We start from the raw sequence: 16,769 nt of genomic DNA, 5'->3' as shown, positions 1-16,769 counted from the left end.
GACTTATTTCTGTTTATTAATTCTAAAGTACGACTGCTTCTTCATGATGGCATATACATTGGCATAAACATTAAGTACTACACCACTGGTAACTGAATCAGTGCGTTAATATCACTAGATCATCATGTATTTCTGTATGTTTTTGTATTCATTCTTGGTACGCACACGCACACACACATACGCACACGCACACGGATGCTCTGACAGAGTATGTATCAGCCAGAGTCACAGTTTCTCACTCTCAAGTACACAAAGGGTTTTGCTCTCTTGGGTAATGTATTCTATGAATAAAAACTCAAAGCAAGCATGCTCAGGTGCGTCTGTCACAACATCCTATTTCAGCTTTTGAAATAGACTCTTGGAAACCTGAAACACACACACAAAAACAACAACACATACATTAATGGGGACAAGAAGCACTCTAAAAACACGGCAAATGGATAAATAATGACAGAACCATGCATTAAGTTGAATATGTGCATTAAAACCATTATGTTGATTTCAACCATGAGCCTGGCGCAACACAGGGTGTTGGACTTGGCTCTCTAGAACTAGAAGGAAGACAGGTAAATTGTGATGTCACATCAACTGTGCACAAACTTGACATAGCCAACTTCCAGAATTGCTCAATTAAGAACAACTGTGGGAAATGATAGAAGTTCTCTAAAGCAAAATGTAAGCCTATCATGGTCATCATTTTCAAAAGCTACAATGGTCAAATCTTTGTCTCTGCTTCTTCTGACATGACAGAGTTGGCAAACACACAATTTCCACAATGACACTCAGAACTTTGAACTTCTGTGTTGTTGACGTTTCAGCAGGTTGTTTTAACTCTTCTCCCATAAACTTGGGTTCACAATTGTATGGAACTAAACCAAAGTCCATTCCAGCACAGTCCTTGCACAAAACTTTTCTTTTGGAAAGTCCTTGCTCAGTATTTTTCGACAAATTCATTTCGATCTGCTTCAGAAGTCGGTCAAAAGCAACAGCAAGTCTCCAAGTTTGTGACATCACAATCTTATACAAAATGCCTGCCCTCATGACTACTCAATACATAACATTTTTTTTAAAAGTTTGTTCTCGATACATGTTCATTTGCTTTAAAAAGTACAGGACAAGCCATTATTACCTAAAATCTATTTTATCATTTTATGTAAGCCATAGACAACTCACTGTGTCCCATTTAACCATTAAAGAAATAAAATATGTTTAAAACATTTCCATAAAAACCAGTACACCCACTAAGTCTATCCAAGTCATCGTCATCAGCTGTGAGCCCTAAGTCTTTTCAGGCAACTCAAAATACTCAAAACAGTGTCAACAGCTGACAAGATTTTCTGGAATGTGCTAAATAGAAAATCAGTTTTATTTGTTTAAATATGTTTAACAGAAACATGATCTGTTTATTTAGGATTTTGCATGTGATCTACATAAATTCTGAATTAATTTTATAAATAAACAACACTGAAGTTACAAAGTATGAAGATGTTTTTCCCCTTATGAATTTTTGAGTTCTTGATGGATACAAATCAAAATGACTATAATAATGTATGATAAATACAATTTTTGTATCATTTTGGTTTCAGATTTTCACTAACATCAACTGACAGATGAGGGACTCAGCCAATGCCCAAAGCTTAACTAAAGATCCAGAGCATGTTCAGACAGTTTTACCTAAATGGCACAGAGCATTCATTCATTAAGATCTCCCATATATCTGGAAGCTGATTGTGCTATTAATGGGAGTTAAAATGCACCTCTATACAACACCAATCAGCATAAACTCTCACCTGACATAAAAGCAAATGTTGCAACATTTTACATTTTAGATGAAAAAGAAAATCAATAAATGTTTCCAATACCCTTGTGCAAACATAGGATGATTAGCGAAATATTAAAGGTTAAGGTCACTCAGCCTTTTATGGTCATCAGGGCAGAAAATTCATATCCACTGTGTCTAGATCTTTGCACAGGAAGAGGCTGGTCCCAATCCTCTCCTTCAGTTCTTTTACCCTTCCCAAGCCAGAGTCTAGTACCCACTCACACCTGGGTGTAGTGAGGAAAATCTGAAAAAGACACACCATGTTGAAATGGGGTCTCAAACACCCTGATCACTGGTGAACTCTGGATCAGAAGTCCAATGCCTCAACAAATCTGCCACAGCACAAAATATTGTATACTATATATATATATTTTTTTTTTTTTTTTTTTTTTAAATAACAACTGTGGCTGGGGAAAAAATTCAGTCATTGAAATAATGATGTTTTGACTCACACAGCTATCCACACAGTGCAGAAAGTCGAAGAGCTCCTCTTCACATGTTTCCTCTGTGTTGCTGCTGCCGCTCACACGGCTGTTGCAGTCATCCAGTCGCGCCTTGCTGCTCTGGCACTCAGAGCTCTCTGCACAGCCCTCCTTCTTCACATCCTGAGGGTCCTGAACACAGAGGATGCACCACTGATAATAATAATAATAACAACAGTAATAATGATATTAATAATTATAATTATCATCATCATTATCATTATTAATACTTTATAAAAAAAATTTTAAAATGTTTACACAGCACCTATCTACAGTCAGAGAGCAATCTCTAAATGCTTTACAAACAGGAGTCATTTGCACAACGGGCTGCTTACCTGGGTTGAGCCAACTGACAGCTGCCTTTGGGGCGCTCATTATTTGTTTCTGAGGTGCCACTCTCAAGCACACATTGAGCGTGTCGCAAACACAGCTCGCTGCCTAACATTCTACTGTAAGTGCTCCATTTTAAATGTGTTGACTTGTAAATTGTAAGTTTTGACACATTAATGCTGTTCATATGAGTATGTTGATATTGTCTTAGTTTGGTTTGCTTGTTTCAATTATTACTTTGACATGTAGTCACAGCTTGGCTATGACTGATCTAGATAATCGCCATGTTGTCATATGCTTGTTGTAGCAGTATTCCATTTCATTCTTTGCAACGTCACAGTCAGTGACTTATAGTCTGTTCTAGAACATTAAAATAAAAAATTTTGGAATGACGTATTCTTTCTCATTTACTGACCCTGATGAAGGTTAGACTTTGTGTATCCCACGTTGAGCGGAGGAAATTAAAATGTACAGCACCAGCCTTTAGCTGAATCCACTTAATGGTCAAGCCATGATAGTTCTTCCAATCATTGCACTGAGCACTGGCTATCTGGTCTCTCGGTTTGCCGGTATTTAATATTAAAGCCACTTATTCTATTACCTTGTTTAGTATTATTTCATGTGCTGATATCAGTTGTACTGCTATAGTGTTACACTGACTCTGACTCTCAGTACTACCAATCTCAGTTATAGTGTGCTTAATAATGCGTGTGTTTTGTAACTTGTATTCTGTTGTGATGATTACAAGATAGTGTTAGAAAAATATCAGTTATTGGTTAAAACCATCTGGTATGTATCACAGTTGTTGTAATTTAGCTATCATGCTCTCTCCTCTATGACTTACTCCAGTATAGTGCTACATGATAATTAATTCATTTGAGTCACTTTGAGTTTGACACAGCATAAGCTTTATATAACCTATACTGTCAGTGTACTTTCGGCTCAGCTTCAACGACTTTAACTACACTGTTTTAAATGTATTAGAAATGTTCATTGCTGTCAGTGTTTGGTCTTCACACATATGCATTATGTTTATGTTGTTGCTAATTCCAAACCAAGTGATAGTCTTTCCATTGTAATAATCATAAGTGCTTACTATCCACTTGTACTGACATATTATACTTATGATTTTGTTGTTTGTGTCATTTTCAGGCATTGTCTTCTCTTCTCCTCTTCTTTTTTTGCTTCTCATAATATTGTAATAAAATGATAGAAAAACCCTTTTGTGACTGGCATTCTATATGTCTCTGGCCTGTGCGCGGATCTTTTCTATCCTTTCACCTTCATATTCTTTAATTCAGTAAATCAGTAGTTCTTTTGTACCGTCCCCTTTTATATATCACTCGGTTTACAACACGGCTACACATATACGAGGGTCATTCAATAAATAAGGTGAATTTTTCGGTATACTATAATGACTTCTAATACAGATAGAAGCTTACTTTTTTTTCTTTTTTTTTTTTAACTTCTTTTTCACATGGATTTAATTTGTTTTGCAGATTAAAAAAAACTTTGAGAGTTTTGGTGATTAACAAAGATGGCTGACCAAGAAGCATGCTCCAGGATTGAACAGCGGTCAGTTATCAAGTTTTTGGTTGCTGAAGGGTGCAAACCAGTTGAAATTCATAGGAGAATGTCAACTGTGTATGGTGCCACATGTTTCAGCCGAAAAAAATGTCTACAAGTGGGCTAAATTGTTTAAAGAAGGACAGAGCAGTGTTGAGGATGAAGACAGGCCTGGAAGGCCTACAGAAGTGAGGTCTCCTGAGGTGATCGAATCAGTCAATGACCTCATTCAGTCTGACAGAAGGGTGACAGTGGATGACATTGCAAGGACTTTGAGCTTATCTGTTGGGACAGCACACAAAATTGTCCATGAGGACCTTGGCTACTCGAAGGTCAGCTGCCGGTGGGTGCCAAAGATGCTTACTCCAGAGCACAAACAGAGGAGGGTCGAGTTGTCCCAGCAGTGTCTCTGCCGCTATGAGAAGGATGGTGATGAGTTTCTGAAGAAGGTGGTCACATGTGACAAGACATGGGTTTGGCACTATGAGCCTGAGTCCAAACGGCAGTCCATGGAGTGGAAGCACGTAGGCTCTCCAGTGAAGAAGAAGTTCAAGTCCCAGCGGTCCACGAGGAAGGTGATGCTCACCGTTTTTTGGGATATGCAAGGCCCAATCACCATTTCATTCCTTGAGAAAGGAAGCACTGTGAACAGTGCCAACTACTGTGAACTGCTGAGACAGGTCAAGAAAGACATGAAGAACAAACGCAGGGGTCATCAGTCAGAAGGAGTCATCTTGCATCATGACAACGCAAGGCCTCACACAGCAGCCCGAACGGTGCAGACCATCAACGAGCTGGGCTGGGAACTGCTCCCTCATCCCCCTTACAGCCCAGACCTTGCCCCTTCAGACTTTCACCTGTTTGGTCCCTTGAAAGCGTTCACGAGAGGCACGAAGTTTGAAAGTGACGATGAAGTCAAAAGTATTGTGAGCGACTGGCTGAGACATGAGTCCAAAGATTTTTACGCTGAGGGAATACGGAAGCTTGTGCACAGATGGGAAAAGTGTGTGACAGTGCTGGGAGACTACGTTGAAAAAAAAAAGAAAAAAGTAAGCTTCTATCTGTATTAGAAGTCCTTATACTGAAAAATTCACCTTATTTATTGAATGACCCTCGTATATATATATATACATATAAAAGAGCAGATGCTGACCTACGCAAAAACCCAGAGCACTATTCAAATAGGCCTTTAGAGCCTTCCCTAGGTTTATATTATAAAACCTTAACATAAAATCAATTTTAAAAGAAAATAAGAAAAAAGAGACTCAAGAAACACCATCAGATAACATGGAAAACCGTGGTTCAGTTACGGAAAGTTTATGAAACAAACAATTTCAGTGGTCCACTACTACTGTACTAGCATTAGTAGCAATTTTGAATATGGGTTCTTTTCACGTCATTTTCTTAAATGATTCATCATTTCATTTGGTAACCAGTCACCGAGTCAGTGGAGGTTAAAGCAAAATCATATGATTTATCTGAATCATTCTTTTTATCTTTACAAAAATAGCACAAAACACAGGTGCATAAAATTCTCTCTCTCTCTCTCTCTCCCTCACACACACAAACACACACACACAACATAATATAGCATAGAACACAGTGCAGAGAAGCAAGAAAAACAAATACAGAGTGGGGGATAGGAATAGGGGCTGTAAAGTCCAAAAAGTAAACAAATATTTTACTGACCACAAGTTCCTCCTCCTCCTCCTCTTCCTGAAAAACAAAGAATGACAATGTACACTGGTATCCATAAGTAAGGCAAAACATCACTGATGAAAGGCCTTGACAAATGTTTTTGGTTCTGATTTATTTTCTTTGAATCACTTTGGTACTGCTGCTAGGTTGGTCAATAACAACATGCATCATTACCCCTTCTTCGAGTTCAACATTCTGATTTTGGACTAAAGATGACAACAATTATTGCAAATGTATGCCAGTAAAACAGATTACAAATTGACGCAACACACCACAAACCTATCTTTTTCAAATAACATCAGGTATTGCGCAAGTTCTCAAAATGACCTCATCATGATAATACCAAACACAACTTAAGCTCTGTTGTTTAGTGCCTTGTCACTAGCAATTTGCCATGGATTACCAGCATAAACCCAGCCTGAACAAATGTAATGGTACAACTTCGTGGAAGGCAATTTCCAACCTCTGAAAGAGAGCTGTCACAAAGGACCTTGACACACTCATGACATTTCTGCTTTGCGTTCCTTTCCCTTTAGCTAACACAGTGTCTTATGGATCCCAGCTGCAACCCAGGAAATGAAGACTGAAAGTAATACTGGCCCCTGCATTCTGTTAGATCTGTACATTATAAATCTCAACTGCCCAAGTTATGTCCCTTTTGTAATCTCTAGCTTCCTTGGCTTGCTAATGAGTGTGTGTTGAGAATTGATAAGTACCAGGATAACTTATGCTTGTGTTCCAGGTGATTATTGGAATCAGGTTGGAAAATCTCTGATGTAAACCCAACAGGTATTCCTGGATTCGGTGCCCTAACCAATCACTGAATCGGATATTATGGCTGTCACTTCTCTCTCTCTCTTGCTGTATCTCTCAGTTTGACACTGCATTATCCTTGTATATGTATATATAATATATTATATAAATGTATTGAGTATGATTACATATACTTGTGTATATGTTTGTGTGTCTCATAGAACAACGGCAGGCATACTAGTCGGCCAGTGTGCTTATAGTAATATCTCCACTGTTGGAAAATAAAGATTCATTCATTCATTCTCTCTCTCTTACACACACACCCACAAAGCGGGCTGTGCGCACTTACATAAATGAAGAAAATAACACTTACTTACACACGTACACAAATGGAATTAATCTTCGCCTAATTGTGCACATTGTACCTTTTACTTTAAATGAGTATGCCCTGTGCTTTCTAATAAATATGCCCCGTTTTATTCATATATCTGATGATCATTTCCTCAGGTCAAAATCGACACTCTTGCTCAAGGTCAAATGTAACTTTTAATCTTTAAAAATCATCTATTTAAAGCAGACATATTATTTCGGCAGATGCAAAGGTACATACTGCATGTATCAAGTACGTAAGTTCATTGTACAATTATTCTTGAATTTACCTCGTTTGGATCGGACGCAGCAACTACTTTGTCCCCGAGAGCCATGTTGAAAATGAAGAGACCGAAAGTGAACGAAGGGCGGTTACTCGTTTGAAAAAAAGATAACTTGTCAGCTGCTCGTATTTCGGTTTCATTCGCTTTCAGGTAGCTTAGAATTAAGACAAAACCCAGAAGAATGAATGAGGAAAAAGAGGGGAAATGCCAAATGCAGCGAGTGGTAATTTTGATGCATGTTCATCTGCTCCATGCTTCACAAACCATCTGTCGCTCCTCTATGTATGTTGAGAGTGTTGTCCCCTTTCGCCCTTCAGGATCGCCATATTGACGAAGATGGCAAGCTTGCTGAGAAACGGGTTGAGGGTTGCAGCTCTTGGTCGCCAGACCTCAAGGGTGGCTTTTCTCCAGCAGAGAAATTATGCTGAAATGGCATTCACCCTTGCATCACCCAGCGATGTGAGTTTTAAACGTTATTTTAAAGTTACGGAACGTGTGCTGTCACGCACCTTGGGAATGTGTTGTCTGCTACCCGGCCAACTGGACTCGTTTGTCCTAGAGACTTGCCGGTCACAGATTCATGATAGTGCAGCGTAGGCCCATGCGTACCTGTCGTAGTTACAATTTATATAATAGATGATAATATATATTCACCTTCCAAGAAGCCAAAATGCTTATTTATAGAGTGATGCACTTCCCAAGGTTCAGCAATGGAACCTCGATCCATTTTCTACTTGGTATATATGTGTGTATATATATATGTGTGTGTGTGTTTATAAATATAACTGTAAATCAGACAAAAAACAAATTCTGCAAAATGGATTGTCATCCACCCCTAGACTCAATGCCCATGGCACAGTTCGGTATGAGAATCAAGAATGTCGCTGCCAACAAACATCAGGATGACCTCCAGGCTTGCCACCAGAGAAACGTGAAAGGTGAAAGGTCCCATAGTCTTTTAATTGATTAAAGGTTTTTTGTCCATCAAGGCAGTGAATTTATGTCCACTGTCACTAAGACTTGACACAGGAAGGTGGGGCCAATCCTCTCCATACTTCCCTTTATTAGTTTAACTTTCCCCAGCCGAAGCCAGGAACCCATTCACACTAGTATTGCCTATTGAGTTAGGAAAATAGACCGTCTCAGAGTACCGTGCTGACATGACTTATAGAGGCATGTCACATGATCTGTACTCACGAATTTGATTGGCTCTCCGAAATTTTGAGCAACAGGGCAATTGAGAGAGGCAGAATGTTTCGAACAGGAGGCCTCTTTTTTTTGACTTTTTGCTTCATATTTTGTTCTTTTTTTTTTATTGTGCATATATTGTACAGAGTTTGGTTATAGCATTGGAGCCTATCAACTGAAGAAATGGGGGACAGCGCATGTGTGCTGCATTTGCCTATGTCGATCGCCTTTGGCATTGCTTGCGATTTTGAGTAAAAGTTAGATACGCATGTGCAAGATCCAAGATGGCTGTGGAACTCTCCAGCAGTCTGTTGAAGTAAAGTGCCTTTCCCTTGTCACAACACCATGCTGAAATTGGGCCACGGACCTTGATCAATGGTGAACACTGGTTCAGAAGTCCAGTTGCTAATTGATTCTACCACAGTCTGACAGTGCCACCAATGAACAATGCTGGAAGAAATTCCTTCCATGTTTAGAAGTGCTTATTTGTCCACATTGTCTGCTGCCACACTGCTGCCCTGTAATTGGTGCCAAATATTTTGGTCTGTATACAGTCTTTAGCATCACTTTGGCAGCAGCTTGAAGTGGGGATCCCTTATCAACAATATTGCTTGCAAGTTGTGCAAAGCAGAGTTGAGCACTTTGTTTATTTGAAAGAACATTAACCAGTTCAGTACCAGAGAATTTTGTATAAAAAAAAGTGCTCTCCCCTTGCCAGGGAATTTTGAGGATTCGGGGGTAATAAATCACAAAAAGTTCTAGCACAAAAGCTGTGGGTGATACAGTAAGAAAGTAAACGTTTTTATGAAGGAAAATGAGAAGATTCTGCTCCTTGGCTTTTTTCCCAGTTAGGTTGATTGTAGATAACTGTTCAGGCATGTAAAGTCAAGATCATAATTTTTGTGCAACAAAAAAGTATATTTCCACCTCAACATAATGACATCCATAAAGAGAAGAAACAAAATACAGCTAGAAACAGCATGCCTATGAAAAGTATTACCAGATTACACTTGTAGAATAAATTAGAACAGGCTATAAGTTTATAAAAAAAGAACAAACAAACAAATCACACCCTGTGCAGACATGTAAGTAAATCCCTGTCCCATCAATGATAAAGGTAGGTATAGTTTACGTAAAACGTCAGTCATGGCCTCAGAAATTGAGCTGGCAAGCTTTTTGACAGCTAAGAGCATTCGCAAGTGAGAGGGTGAAGTTCTTTGATGACATTCACTCCTTTCAAGTTGCACATGGGCTGGTTAAAGTGTCTGCTGTGCATCCAGCTTGCCACCTCTTCAAACAAGTCAACCACCTGATTCAGCACACACAAAAAAGCGTTAAAAACAAAAAGCATGTGTTTCATATCCAGTGCAGGTTCCACCCTGTGTTTCATGAAAATTGTGGAGCATTGGCGATTGTTGATTTCCAACAGTCTGCATTGAATAAGAGTACACTCGTCACCAACAGCCACGCCCCCTAAATGAACTCTGGCTGGCATTCGACCTGTCATCTTACATCACTCCTCTCCCTCTCCTCCCCTTCTTCCAACGTTTGCTGCACGTATTCTGTCAGTCATAGCCATTTGTTCAAAAATGCTGTCTGATTGGATAGATGGACTAATTACCATCAAATGGGCTGTCAGTTTCATCACTGTCATTGTCAATCACCTTTGTTTTCAAACCAATCGTCAGACAAAAGAGATCCCCCTCCATCGCGAAAGCTGTCCATAATCACAAGCAGAGCTTTCAGAATTGTGTGAATCTGCTGACTGTGACTGTTTACTTTACTGGATGCAGTTTTCAATGCCTTTTTTTGCACATGATGCAACGCCCTTTTCCACACATATCACGTGGACAGTTAGCAAATTATTATCAAATAGAAAGCGGTCTTCTACCTGATATATGTTGATTTAAATAGCATTTTAGTAATCCAGACACATCAAACTAACCGTTCAGAGTCTGTTTATGTGAACTGAACCAAACTCCAATGAAGGAAAAATCAGAACATATGCAGGACATCAGTGGACGTCGTATAGTTATATGCACTACGGTAACACTTTTTGTAGGACGTCAGTTGACGTCTTATAGGTACTCTACTGGTTAATGCTTCCATCAAGCAGACTTACCATTGTTTGTTGACCTGTTCTCAAATATACCCTGTGTGAGAGACCTTTGCACAATAGATGGTATCAGTAATTTATCACTATCATCAGCATACTTGAGCCAGTTTATGTGCAGCTCACTGGGTCTTGCCATTTTCATCAAATGTTCATCCAAGGAGAAATACTTCTTCAGTTCTTGACTTGACACTGGCCCATCCTTGCATTGAGTAATGAAAAGAGTAAGGCTGAAAGTCCTCTACAAGTTCCTTCATGGCCTGCCATCAGCACAAGGCGTATTACTTCTCCACTCTCCAGAAGTGCAGTGCCATTATCAAAATCATTATGAGTTATGATGTTCACTTCCCCAAAACTACATGGAGGCAATTTAAAAAACAAAACAAAAAGACTCTTCTTTCCAGAGTGGAACAGAATGTCTGCAGATGTTGAAAATTAGATGAATATTTCTCAGATTCTTTCTTCATATCTCTCAACATTCTATTGATAATTATGTCATTGTGGAAATGGGGGTAGGGGGTAGTGTGGGGGAGCTGCTATATGGAGCACAGTTACAAGGATTCATATGTAAAATGTTGAGTGCATTGTTTAAAGGTGGAGGAAAGTTTAGTTTGGAAATAGTACTATAGGGTGAGGCAGGTACGGGATGGGAAGGGAGATGGGGTCAGACTGGATTTAGAACCGAGGAACTCGAGATATAATGCCTTGAGATTGCTTCTGAGATTGTCCTGTGGCAGGAGGGATATGTTTGCATTTTTCCTGCAGGTATTGTTCTACATTTCAAGAGCTCAACTTACCAGATGATTTGGTAAAACAGTTCACCTGATCAAGCTGATGGTATGAAGTTGATAGGAAAGGCAGTGATTGTCCATGAGACAAAATGATTGTAAGCTTGTTTTCAAATGAGATTATAGCTATTTTTCTTTTTTTCTCTCTCTCTGTCTCTCTCTCTTTTTATTTTATTTTTTTTTTTAATGTATTTATTAATTATGTTTGGGTTCTAACAAAACTAAGTATTATCCTAACAATTTTAGAATTTTGTTTTTAAGAAATGTGTCTGCTGATTAATAATGATAGAAACAACAGTTTGTGAATACTTTGATATTTTGTACCGGTGTAGCTGGTTTCTGCTTCTGAGTAGCATGCATTTTTTTTATTCTCTTATAAACTGATTTTCTGCTTTATTTGCAGGTTTTCTACAACAAAGCAAACGTCAAACAAGTTGATGTTCCATCTTTCAGTGGAAGCTTTGGTATTCTGCCTAACCATGTCCCATCCCTGGCTGTGCTGAAGCCTGGTGTTGTCACTGTCTTTGAGGAAGATGGGAGCAACAAAAAGTTCTTTGGTAAGGTTACACAAGTAGTAATTTTAGTTTTCCTTGGCATTGATGGAAGGCACAGTTGCCTGTTCTTATATAGTATGCTTTTCAAATGTGCTGTAAAGGCATGAATGTAATAAATATTTCAGTCATGTTGCACTGTCTGGAGTGATCTTAACCACTCAAAAATAATATTTTGCTGGTTTTATTTGAAAGTCAAAAGGAAAAATCATTTTAAAGTAAAATGGAATTAAAAATGCTGATTAAACTATATATTACGACTTTACTGTTGGGGAACTTTGGAAGCAGTTTTTAGGATAAATGAAATAGACTTTGTTAGAATGGTCTTTGTTCTAGTTGCTGTTTTTATCGTGAACCCAGTCAAATAAATAATATGGTTGAAACAAACCATTCTATCATACTGAGAGAATTCTAAAAGATTTGTGCAGAATTGAATAGGACTGAACATTATTCCTCAAATTCAACATGTCATATATGACAGTCGGTGGATGATCTGATGACTGGTTGAATGGCTGGTTGACAATGTGTCTGAGTGGGACTGAGTTTTGAAAGAGCATTCACTAATGTCTATGGCATCAGTTTGTTAACCCATTGACTGTGCTGTGTATGCTTGTCAGTGAAGAGCTGTAACCTCACTGAAATATGACTTAACTTACATGCACATGTTAAGTTGTCACTGCACTTTATCAGGATTTCTGTCCTCTTGGTATTGTTTATTTTGTTTGGTAAGATCAACTACACCACAGTACTCTAATTCACTGGTATACATTTGTTTGCATTTCAAATTTATGCCACACAGTTATATGTGAGCAAAGTTCAGCCATCAAGGAGTTGAGTGTTTTCTTCCCTGTTGCAGTGAGCAGCGGATCAATCACCATCAATGATGACTCTTCAGTGCAAGTTTTGGCAGAAGAGGCTCACCCACTGGACCGTCTCGATGTTCAGGTATATTGATCTCTTGAAGAAGAGAATGTCCAGAGATTCTACCATGAACTTACTTTTATATTTCAGTTCTGTGTCTTGTGTTTTTCTATTGGACTTTCAGAATTGTTGTTCTAATAAACAAAAAAAGTAACTTTAAAGACTCATAAACACAGAACCTTGATTGAATCTCCCTTACAGTTGTAGTGGAAGGGGCATGATATGGGTTTGTGCAGAGCTGGTGCAAAACAATTACGTCAGTAAAAGAAAACTACAGTATTGTTGTCTGGGATGTATGGGGACATTAGATGTGATACTGGTTATCATTAAATGGCTTTTGAAATATGATCATGGACAGATAAGGTATTTCTGTGGAAATGTCTTGCTTTTCACTTAGGGATGGTATGGTTGCGGTATACATTGTGAATTGGTCCACTTGGAAGCGGCTTGTTAAGAAAGAAAACAACATACCGTAAAGTTCGGTCTGTTGAGCGCACTGGTATATAAGCCACACCCACTAAATTTTGGAAAAAATTGGACTTTATACATACATAAGCTGCACTGGTTTATAAGCTGCATTTATTTCCGGTACCGGAACACATACTGATACTACAGAAAAGCTGTCGATACTGCAGGTTATGAAACAAACACAAGCAGGAACAACACAAAGAAAAGCAAGCGAAAATACTGCTAGTGCCACAAAAAAAAAAACTAAATAAATAAACACAACGAAAATAAGATCCGTAATTTAGGGATAGTCACATTTATTCAACGTCATCCTGCTCACTGAATCCACTAAAATCTTCGTCTTCAGTGTCCGAGTTGAAGAGAACCAGCACAGCTTCCTCCGCCATCTTGTCACTGAATTCAGCCTCGCTTCCACTTCATGAACATGAAGGTGGAGGTCGCTGCTGGTTCGTCGCTTGCACTGTCATCTGCTAGGTCATCGCCTGCAATTTGAAGGCTGCATCATAGGCATAACATCGCGTTTTCAGCATGATGAGGGTGTTCGCTTGAGCAGAGTAGAACTGAATGCTGATCTAATAATAATAATAGTAATAATAATAATGGTATTTATATAGCGCTGGATCTTGTGCAGAGACAAATCAAAGCGCTTTCGCACCAGTCATTCACACGCATGCATAACTCTAATACTGTAAAAACTAAAGACAAGGAAGGGCAGGTAAGGGAGGCTATTTTGGGAAGAGGTGGGTTTTAAGGCCACACTTGAAAGAGCTGAGTGTGGAGACTTGACAAAGCGAAAAAGGAAGTTCATTCCAATCGCAAGGTCCAGAAACAGAGAAAGAACGGCGGCCAACAGTCGAGTGTTTGAATCTGGGTATGCGTAAACAGAGTGGATCCGAGGCCGATCGCAGTGAGCGAGATGGAGTGTAGAGGTGAAGGCAGCCGCAGAGATAGGAAGGGGCAGTTTTGTGAATGCATCTATAACATAGAGTGCTGATCTTGTACTTTATTCGGTGTGAGACAGGGAGCCAGTGGAGATGTTGCAAAAGAGGAGTGATGTGCTCAGATCTTTTCTTTCTGAGGACGAGTCGGGCAGCAGAGTTTTGTATGCGCTGAAGGGACTGAATGGATGAAGCAGGCATACCAGACAATAGAGAGTTACAGTAGTCAAGGCGAGAGAGAATGAGAGAAACGACAAGTCTAGATGTTGCATCAGTGGACAGATATTTCCGGACGGCACTGATGCGTCGCAGTTGACAGTAGCAGGACTGACATGTCTGACTGATAAATTTTTGCATGGACAGTGTATTGTCAAGGACAACACCGAGGTTCCTGACTGACGTGGAAAGAGGGATGGATGTACTGCCAAGTTTGATTGTGTCAATTGTGATGGAAGACAGTTTTTGTTTAGTTCCTATGATCATTGCTTCAGTTTTGTCCGCGTTCAATTGTAACTTATTTCGAGTCATCCAGTTTTGAATGTCCAGGAAGCAGTTGGATGTTTCTTGCAAGAGCGACAACAATTTTTCAGGGGTATCACTCTTCTGGAGTTGAGTGTCATCAGCATAAGAATGATGACTGATATTATGGCAGTTGATAATTTCAGCGAGAGGAGCAGTGTACAGTGTGAAGAGCACTGGGCCTAAAACAGATCCCTGTGGGACTTATGTTCGATTTTAACGGGTTCAGATTGGAAATGATCAACAATGACAGACTGGAATCGATCAGTGAGATAAGATTTGAACCAGTTTAGAACAGTGCCGTTGATACCAAATGTAAAATGAAGACGGGAAAGAAGGATTGAATGGTCTATCGTATCAAAGGCGGCTGACAAGTCGAGATAAGTGAGAAGGGAAATTTTTCCTGAGTTGGACGCTATCAGTAGATTGTTCAGAATGTGGAGGTGAGTGGTTTCGGTGCTATGGTCAGCGTGATAGGCAGACTGAAATGGGTGGATGAGATTGTTGAAACAAAGGTGGTTGTTAAGCTGCTTGAGGCCAGCTTTTTCAAGGAGTTTGGACATGAATGGAAGATTAGAAACTGGTCGATAGTTTTTCAAAATCTTTGCGTCAAGGTTGGGTTTCTTCAGAAGAGGCCGGACGATTGCAGTTTTGAAAGTGGATGGAAACATTCCAGTGAGAAGGGATGAGTTGACAATATTAGTGATTGTGGGGAGAAGATGTGAGACACATTGGGAAAAGACCGAGGCTGGTATAGGATCGAGCTCACAGGATTTTACTGTCATTTCTTTTAGGATTTCATGAACTTCTGTTTCAGTCAATGGATTAAAGGAATGGAGAGGAGTGCCGCTGAATTGAGGATCAGGATGAACAGGTTGCAGTGATCTGAGGGCTTTAATGTGTGCGGATTTGATTTATAAAACGTGAACAGTTAGCACACTATCCTGAAGCTCATCCAAAAATTCATGGACAGAAATCATGATTTTGGTGAGTTGAAGGGCAGCTAAGAATAGACGAGAACGTGACACTCCCGGGATCATTAAAATCCGCAAATAAGCCGCATCATTGTATAAGCCACAGAGGTTGAAGCTGGGGTAAAAAGTCGCGGCTTATAGACCGAACTTTACGGTATATGGAAGGGACTGGAAAAAGAAAAGACTTGTTCACAAGTCAACCTCATACTTTACCAAGTGTATATTCCATCACTACACTCGGCGATAATTTGAATTCCACGGTTTAGTTTGAAGTCTCTTGAAGCTTGTCTCTTGCATTCCACCTACCATCATATTAACAAATGTGCTTGTGCTCATTGTATTGTGTGTGTGTGTGCTTTCACACACTTGTTCATGTATGGGGTGTTTGATGCATACATGGGAGGTGTGAGCGTCAGTCTGCATTATTATTATCATTATCACTTACTATGAATGTGAAACATCAAGCTATGCTTTGTTTTGTTGCAGGCTGTCAGGGATGGAGTTAACAAGGCCCAGCAGGAGATCAGCGCAGCAACGTCTGATAAAGCCAAGGCTGAGGCACAGATCGCCCTTGAGTGTTACGAAGCACTACAAAAAGCTCTCGAGGCAAATTAGCAACATGTAACAGTCTGTGCAGAAGTAAATATGTGTTAATGAGAAAGACTAATGTTTTTTGTAGTACTGATGATAAACACTTAAGCACTCTTGTTTCATCCATTTGTTAGGATTTCAACTTCATTTGAAAGCTAATGGATGGATTTGTAAGGTGAATGCTATTTTTTTGTTTTGAGGATCGAGTGTGAATAATAAAGTTCAAAAGAAAATAATTTGCTTGCAGTCTCCCTTTTTTTCGCATGGTCTCTTTTTCATTCCAATTGTTTCGGAATGTATACAACAGTAAATGTAAAGATATGCACTTGTATTGAATTTATATATATTCATCTTTTTCATTCCGATTATTTTAGAATGTATATAACAGTAAAGATATGCACTTGTATTAAATTT

At 39.2% G+C, this 16,769-nt stretch overlaps 2 protein-coding genes across 2 annotated transcripts; one reads left to right on the top strand and one right to left on the bottom strand.

Annotated features, from left to right (window-relative positions):
* Nucleotides 1-257: 257 nt before the first annotated feature.
* On the bottom strand, nt 258-7,434 carry LOC143295429 (cytochrome b-c1 complex subunit 6, mitochondrial-like). Its single transcript, XM_076607119.1, has 4 exons — nt 7,311-7,434; nt 5,890-5,916; nt 2,275-2,436; nt 258-366 (listed from the first exon to the last, which is right to left on the bottom strand). The coding sequence occupies exons 1-4, from the start codon at nt 7,353-7,355 to the stop codon at nt 334-336; spliced, it is 267 nt and encodes an 88-aa protein (XP_076463234.1). The 5' UTR covers nt 7,356-7,434; the 3' UTR covers nt 258-333.
* A 172-nt stretch (nt 7,435-7,606) lies between these two features.
* Nucleotides 7,607-16,591, top strand: LOC143295427 (ATP synthase F(1) complex subunit delta, mitochondrial-like). The gene is made up of 4 exons (XM_076607118.1): nt 7,607-7,763; nt 11,797-11,950; nt 12,801-12,889; nt 16,251-16,591. Exons 1-4 carry the CDS (start codon nt 7,641-7,643, stop codon nt 16,377-16,379), a joined length of 495 nt encoding a protein of 164 aa, XP_076463233.1. The 5' UTR covers nt 7,607-7,640; the 3' UTR covers nt 16,380-16,591.
* The last annotated feature ends 178 nt before the right edge of the window (nt 16,592-16,769 follow it).

Source organism: Babylonia areolata, chromosome 20 (assembly GCF_041734735.1).
Source record: "Babylonia areolata isolate BAREFJ2019XMU chromosome 20, ASM4173473v1, whole genome shotgun sequence".
NCBI classification, from domain to species: Eukaryota; Metazoa; Mollusca; class Gastropoda; order Neogastropoda; family Buccinidae; genus Babylonia; species Babylonia areolata.
The sequence above is the reverse complement of the archived record's forward strand: the minus strand, read 5'-3'. Positions and strand labels throughout refer to the sequence as shown.